This window comes from Centropristis striata, chromosome 11, assembly GCF_030273125.1.
Source record: "Centropristis striata isolate RG_2023a ecotype Rhode Island chromosome 11, C.striata_1.0, whole genome shotgun sequence".
Lineage (NCBI taxonomy): Eukaryota > Metazoa > Chordata > Actinopteri > Perciformes > Serranidae > Centropristis > Centropristis striata.
This window is the reverse complement of record NC_081527.1, coordinates 13086953-13094940: the sequence shown is the minus strand read 5'-3', so window position 1 is coordinate 13094940 and position 7988 is coordinate 13086953. Positions and strand designations below refer to the sequence as shown.

The 7988-nt window shown below is 40.0% G+C and overlaps 1 protein-coding gene across 1 annotated transcript in view; it reads left to right on the top strand.

The window, feature by feature from the left end:
- Window positions 1–2063: 2063 nt before the first annotated feature.
- Window positions 2064–7988, top strand: part of clstn2a (calsyntenin 2a) — a 172022-nt gene continuing 166097 nt past the window's right edge. Inside the window, exon 1 of the mRNA XM_059344188.1 lies at window positions 2064–2168. Within this exon, the coding sequence (XP_059200171.1) occupies window positions 2096–2168 (73 nt within the window). The 5' untranslated portion in view covers window positions 2064–2095. The remainder of the gene's footprint in view (window positions 2169–7988) is intronic.

The following is a 7988-nucleotide window of genomic DNA, read 5'->3' as shown; positions in this document are numbered from 1 at the left end:
TTTGAGGGGTAATCCTATTGGGAATTGTAACTTAAATTATGAGTTGTGAGAAAAAGACTGTGACAAACAGGACTAGATAGTGTGTGTCTCCTGAAAGTATCAGTGGCATATAGCATTTTCATGGTCACATATACTGCTTGAACCATCCAAGATCTCAGCATTAACATCTTATCACATTGAGGAGTCAAATTATTATTATTTTGTTAATAATATTAACAATTCTGTAGTCACAAACAGTTGAGTTTATAGTGATAAATGTTAGAGACTTGCCAGATAAGACATATGGTGGAAAGAGTGGAAAGTGAAAAAGGCAGCCAGCCTACTCTCTATAAGCTTTCATGCAATGTTGAGAGTAAAATGTGTATTTGTCAATAGCAGAACATTCTGTACTTCAGTGATACCACAGTGAATTTCCCTCTCTGTCCCGTTTCTGAATGATTTCTGAGCTGATGGCTTAGTAGAAGGACAATCTGCTCATTACACCATCTTTCCCCTGTCACTGCTCTGCTGTAACTTAGCATACCCATGGAAACAGCCAATTGGGAATATGTGTGTGTAACTGACTTTGTGTGCATGCAAATGTAGCCCTACATGTGTATATGTGTGTCTGTTCAATCGTCGTTATCCTCTTAACTCACTTGAGGTCTGCCCTCTCTCTCTCTAATCCCCAGAACACACACCCACACCCAACAGACGAAAAAGCATGGGGGGAATAATTGAAGAACATACGGCCGTTAGAGAAAACCAGTGATTCTGCCACAGGGTGAAAACTGAAAGACTCAAATCTATGAGGGGGAGTATAGCTGCGCTCTTCGGGCTCTTGTTAGGAAGATACAGCTGGAAAAACATCACACTGTAGCAGCTGCTTCATTTGATTAGAAAATGAATATCACTGTAAGAAAATGAAAAAACTCACAGTTCATCACGTTACTCCTTAATTAAAGTGATATATATATTACATTTCCCACATGTAGACTAATTTACACAGGCATTTAATTGAGGGCAACAGCTAAATTGACTCAAGGATGCACACGAGTTGCTGTCTAATCTGAATGCCTAAATGGCAAGCAGGTGGGTTGCCCCTGATCAAGCTCAAATGCTATCTCCTATCTTTTATTTTTATGATAATGAGCAAATGTCAAGCAAATCTGCAGATAATTAAGAACATATAATAACTTATTAAGACTTCCCTCTAATCTTTGCTTTCTTGTCATTTTCAGATAGTATTGCTTTGTTTTGAGGGGTCACAAGCCAGAAAGGTTGTCAAACATTGATTTCAAAGCTGTCCCATGTGTTGGAAAAACTTGAATTATAGGAGAATAAATGTTCCCTGTGTGCTCATGATATTGTGATTCCTCTAGCTCTCATAATAAATCGCTTCATTTTCTGGGACTGTGGTAAGCGCCTGCTTTGCCATAGCTTGGGGTTTGCCGAATTGATTGAATAACGGTAGCTGTATTCCTGTAGAGGAATGCAATCACTGAGAGCAAATTCTCCCGGCCCTTTTTTCTTGAGGTGTCAAAAAAATTAATCTCTTCCTCCCTTCACATAAAACTACCAACACATTCACACTCATCTCAGACAGATCCCCTCCCTATATTCCCTCCTCTATCACTTGCTCCTTCTCTCTCTAATTAACAGCTATGTCAAGCTAGCCAAACACAGCACGATCTTGCCCGTACAGGACACTTATATTCTTCAAAATAAATGTGTACAATTGGTCATGCTTGAAGTGAAAGCTTTTTTGGAGCTCTCATAATCATAAAAATGTAAAAATACGTGTTATGAAATAATTTAATTTCCACCCTACATAAATTCAGCTTTGTTTCATACCCTTATTTGACAAAATTCAACATTAAGAATCGGTTTTGTTTTGTTTTGAAAACTAACAAACGGAAGCTTTGTTTTATTGACGCTATTCACACGTCAGAAGCTCTCTCTCTCTCCTTGCTCACAGTTCACAGTAAATGTCGCTCTACCTTTTGGACTATCCCTCGCGTGCCCGACCAGTTAAAAACATCCTCGCGTTGGGAGGTGAACCAGGATTTCGGAAGAGGAGAGGACGGGGAAACATCACCCACATTGCTTGACAACCATGCAGATACTCGGAGTCCCTTTTTTGCTGTTTTGGCTCGTTTGGGGCCACTCCTGCGCTCTCGGCGGAAAAGGTAGGAACATGAACAAGAAAAAAGGGGGACATTTTCATTTTGGTTGCGAAATGTTTGACTGCTCTTTCGCGTTTGAGTTGGACAAGTTGGTAACGAGAGCGCCACCCGTCCGTCCAACAACTTCGTCACCATTTAGGTATTTTTTTTCTGTTTCTAGCTAAGTTCTGCTGAATATTCAGTAGCTTAATCTAAGTGTGTGTTTATTTTCTTCGGAATTATTGAGTACTTACTCAAAGTTCATCTGTTGGTGGACACCTAGCGGGACAGGTGTTCAGTTTGTTGGGAAGTTGCAGCTTTGTTGTAACGCTAGGTGTAATATGTTGATACATAAAAAAGAAAACCTCGATATAAAGGCTGCAGTTAAGATTTTTTTTTTTTTAAATTAGCAGTGATTCGATTTAGTGTTTCCTCTAAACTAAATGACAGAAAAAAAAAATGAATATCCACCATTACAATTTTCCAATTATAAAAAAATAAAAGCATTTAGGCTATACATTACATAAGACAGTGAAAAGCAGCAAATACTCACTGAAATGAATGAATGAATACTCAAATGGGAAACTTAAATGAGGACATGATTAGTAATTTAGCATTATAAATTATTTACTACATTTTGACTAATCATTTCAGTATTAGTCAAAGTACAGTATTTATTCAGTATTTATTTTCAGTATCCATTAATCGGCTGATTATTTTCTCAATTAATCATACAGTCTATAAATGACCATCCCACTTTTCAAGCCCTGGGAAATGTTTTTAAATGTCTTGTATTATTCCCAGTCAAAAACCCATATTCAATTTAATATGACAGAGAGGAGCATTAACTCCATACTCAGAGACTGAAAACATACTTTTCTGCTATATTTGCATGAAATATACTTAAAAGTACTCAAAATAGCTGACTATTATTTTTCTGTATCCGTAACTAATCAATTAGTTGTCTAATTGTTGCAGGTCTGATGAGAGACATAGCTCACCAAACAAACTATAGAAATTCACATATTAGAACATAAGTACATATGTCATCCTTAAAGGTTTCTGGGAATCTCTGCTTTACATAACATTGTGTCTTGGAGGCAATCTCACATGCCCCAGTTTCTTTTGAAATGATTAACACCATAAACAAGACATTTATTGAAGATGTCAGCGGTTATGTTTCTGGTCATGATTGGCTGGTTGGCCAGTGATCTGAAGATGATTTCTAACGATGATAATCGATTACTGCTTGGGGAGGGCAGCCACGGTCGGGCGTTGTATTCAGTCATATCCTCATCCTGTGCTACTCTCACATCTTCCTCTCTCCCTCTCCCTCTCCCTCTTCCTCTCCCTTTCCCCCTCTCTCTCTCTCTCTCTCTTTCTCTCTCTCTCTCTCTCTCTCTCACACACACACACACACACACACACACACACAGAGCTACACAGACACACGGCGTCGACTGCTGTTGCCTATGAAGGGCAGCGGCGGTTTACAGTGGTATTAATTGGGTCTCTGGAGTAAGAGCGCTGGGCTGACTGGCTGTCTGCACTCAACCAAACATTATCATTATTTTTTCCTGTTTATGAAAGACCTCCATATGGCCGGGAGCCAAAGGGAAAGCAAACTAGGTTTATATTGAGTTTAGCCTGCGTTCTGTAGAGACTTCAATGACTCATTCAATTTTCAAAGGTGAATGTGATGTGTGAACTCTGCTTTGATTGTCATACTCTGTTGACATTGGCAAAGCAATGCAATGCATTGTGTTCTGGAGGCTGTAATATCATGTTATCAAACATTTTATGAAAGCTGGCTTTGAATCAGCGAAGAAATAATTGTAATATCCTAAGATTTCATAAACCTTTGTATTGTTTGAAAAGGAATATATTAAGACCTCTGTGTGCTGGCTGGATTTTTTCTTCTTGTATAAGAGAGACACAGAAAATGAGTTTGTCTGTCTGTGTGTGTGTGTGTGTGTGTGTGTGTGTGTGTGTGTGTGTGTGTGTGTGTGTGTGTATAGAGCCTGCATTTACAACCTCAGCAGAATACAGTATATACACGAGACAAAGGCTTGCTGCTGAATACTTTTACAATAGTAGTCAGGAAAAAGACCAGAGCAGATGAATGCCAAAGAACACAGACTGAGAGGATTTGGGGGGTGCTGAAAGAGAAAGAAAGGGAGGGGGGGAAAAATCGAAAACAAGATCAGATTTATGGGTGTCTTTTCAACAGAGCCGTCTAGCTGTATTATCCTCGCCGAAACATAAATCGTGAAAGCGATGTGGAACGCAGAAGCATAACTCAGGTTTTCCTCTTCTGTGCAATGACTGGTGAAACAATGTCTGGCGGGAACTGCTCTGCCCATCCTGTCGCTCTTTTTCCTCTTTACTGTCATTCATTCCCTTTCTATTCTCTTTCATTCCTCTGCTTTCTGACTTGTGTTTCCCTTCCTATTTCTACTTCTCTCTCTTCTCTTTCACTGGTTGTTGCTTTGCTCTGTTGAGCTGATGCCATTCAGAGGGCAAATGTCAGAGAGAGAGAGAATCGTTTCATCATTCTCCTTTTCACTTCCAAGCTTGAGCAACCTTCGTTCTGATTTCCAGAGCTGCTGCTCTTTCTCTCTCCACTGCCCTGGATTCAATTCCAAAGTTTTATGGGCTTAAGTGAGTTGTATAAATGGTGAGGCAGTCTTCTTTCTGTCTCACTTTGCCTTTTCTCATCTGGAAAGTGTCACATTCTCCCTCTATCCCTGGTACCTCTATTACCACCCCCTCCTCACACCCATTTATATTCTCTCCCTTTCCTAGTCTGTCCAGATCCTGTTGAACCTTTTCTCAACATCCCTCCTTCTCAAAAATCCTCTCTCCTCTACTATCTGCACTGTTTGTTCTCCAAAGGAGTACATTACCCTCAATATGACCATTTGTTTATCAATTACTCAACGCTTGTTACCTTGAATATTTGAAGAAAAAAATGCTTTTCTTGCATGCCTCCATGAAAAGAGAATATTGAGTGATACAAAGTGTTTAACAATGGCTAAACTATACCAGAACATCTGTTTACTAACTCTCAGGCAACTCATGCAGTGTAATCCAAGTCTCATTTATCCATATATGGTCATTTTTAAGGGCGAAGTAATCCTTAGAGCTTCATAAAAGAGAAAAAAAAATGCATGTTTGCTTTATGTAAAAAAGCTGTGTGCATTAGTTGTGAGGGCAGGCAGTTGTGTTGAAAAAGACTGAGTACCCTTGTGCTTTGCACTGGCATTTATAAGTGTGTGGAGGAACGTCAGGTCTGTGTGCTGCTTGAAGTTTATGCAAATTAAGGTAGATATGCAAATGAATGTCCTAATTTGGATGTTAATTACTCAGCACGGCTAATTATAATATGTCTGATGAGGCGTAAGGTGGAGGAGAAGAGCAAAATGGAAGGGCTGCCATAGGATGATGTATGTGTGGTGATGGGAATATGAGAATGAATGTGTTTGTTGTGTGTGTGTGTGTGAGAGAAGTAGAGAGAGAGAGAGAGACACACACACAGAGAGAGAGAGAGAGAGAGAGAAATGTTTATGTGTGGGTTGTGTGTACACCAGTATCACACCAGCTGGTCCATTGGCCCCGATGGGGCTTTCTGGACAGCACTGCTCAATATGTGGTGGATAAACATTGCATGCGGTGCTGACTTCTGAGAGACACCCTTACACACACACACACACTGCCCTGTTCTCTCACTGGGCTCACATTCACACACTTTGACACTCCTGTACTTTAAAACTACCAGAGTAAACACTTTTTCTTCTTTCTTAATAAAGACACACATATTTTCCCCCACGCCAGGTGGCAGGTTGTGAGTAAATGACTGAGGTAGTGCTGGAGAGGGGACAACGAGTGAGAGAGAAGAAACCAGAAGGGGGCAAAAGAGGACAAACATCCTTTTTTATAGCCATTTCAGAAGTGTTTCCAGTGTGTTTAATCACAGCAGATCTCGACGGCATAACATAATTAGGCTCAAGGTACTGTACTTGCATTAGCTCTTTGCACCCCTCGCCCTCTACTACACTGTTGGAGCATTGTGCTTGTTCCTAGTGTGGTACAGCCTAGTGATAACACTTTGAAACTGAATTTAATGCAGATAAACTGCACCCTGTCTCCCTCCATGCTGCAGCGCCCAGTGCTCCCGTTGTTCAGCCACAAGCAACAGTCTGGCATTCGGAGGGAGACCAGCTACTGCAGTGACACAGAGCCAGTGGTGAAAGTTTCCCCTTTAGGCTGGGCATACACTGTACAGTTGAGCCTATTGCTTGTAATTTTCTATAATTTTTACCTTAGACTGCGTAACCAGTCAAAAATATAACTTAATCAGGGTGACATCCCAAATTTGCGCGTGACAACTGATTAGACTGAGCTGGACCAGGTCTGTTCCAGTTTGAGAATCCAGTTGCTGCCAGTCATTCACATAAAGATTGACCTATTTACGTGGGTTGCCTGCGGAAGACATACCAGTGAATAAACAGCTTCATCTAACCTGAAATTGACCCCACTTAACAAAGTCCACTCACCTCAATTCTCTCTGGAGGCTATACAGTCCACCACACTCTTTCTGGCATCTTCGGCGCAAATGCTGCTAGTTACAGTCCATATTTGATTTGGTACAAGAACGACTGACAATTGGCTTTATTGCATGATTTGCGAGGTCGCCTATCACCAGAATGCCAGTTGTTACTGACTGGTTGCTCAGTGTGTTGTCAAGTGTATTAACTCAGTGGCAAGGTTAATACTCATTCCTTTAGTTAAGTCATGTTTGAAGAACAGGGCCTAGGTAGTGGTATTTCAGTATTTCATATTTCATTAAAAGGAAAAAAACATTAATCTTCAAAATTCCTAGCCTTGGGTTCTGTACTTGTGACCCAAGGAAACATGAAACACTTTATTCAACTGGATTTGGATGATAAATCAGTGGTTTCCATTGATTATTAAATACATGAGTGAAGTCGCCCACAGTAATTAATTTGATTAGTTTTACCATCTTCTCCTAAAAATCTCTTCTTCTCTTAAGCAAAATCTCATAACATTTTTCCCAGTGATTTTTTTGTTTAAATGTAGCGTGTATACTCTCACTGACATCATAGTGAAAACATTAACAAATAGCCCTAGTGTTGGCAGCAGGAGCAGATCCAATAGCAAATAAAGAGCAGGCTGAGCGTCCCTGAACTTCTACAAAGGTTTAGTGGATTTTTTTTCTACTGAGATATTTTATAGTCTTCAGATAAGCATGCAGAACTACCAGTTGGGCTTGTCCTCAGTCAGAGTTCAGCTGAATAGAACAATGCTTAGGAATAATGTACAGAGCGAAGTTATGCGCTCTCTGCTGTGTCCCATGAGCTTGTGTCATTGAAGTGTTATCTAGTCTCTATGTACACAGGCCTAGCAGTCCTTTATTAAACAATAGACCGTGGTCTGTTGTGACTCATGATAAAGCCTGAACTTATTCAGACATGCGCCACTGCGCTCTGTTTTAATTATAATTCCAATACAAACTTATTAGCCTGCTGTGTATTTGTACACCTAATAAAATGCGTTAACAAGACAACGCATTTTCATTTGCAGAAAAATATAAGAAACATGTGCATGCACACACACACCGATTGAATCATCACCTTCATCTCCCTTTCAAGTTGTCCTGTGTGGGTTTTTTGTATAGTCAGTCCAAAGCCTCGCTATAAGCTTTGAAATGGCTTTATATTTGATTTTTTTATTGCTTCTGATTCCCTCCGGTAATAATCATGAAAGAGCCATGTATTTTCCATCATGAGATATGATTTTAGAGATGTTTTACAACCACAGGTT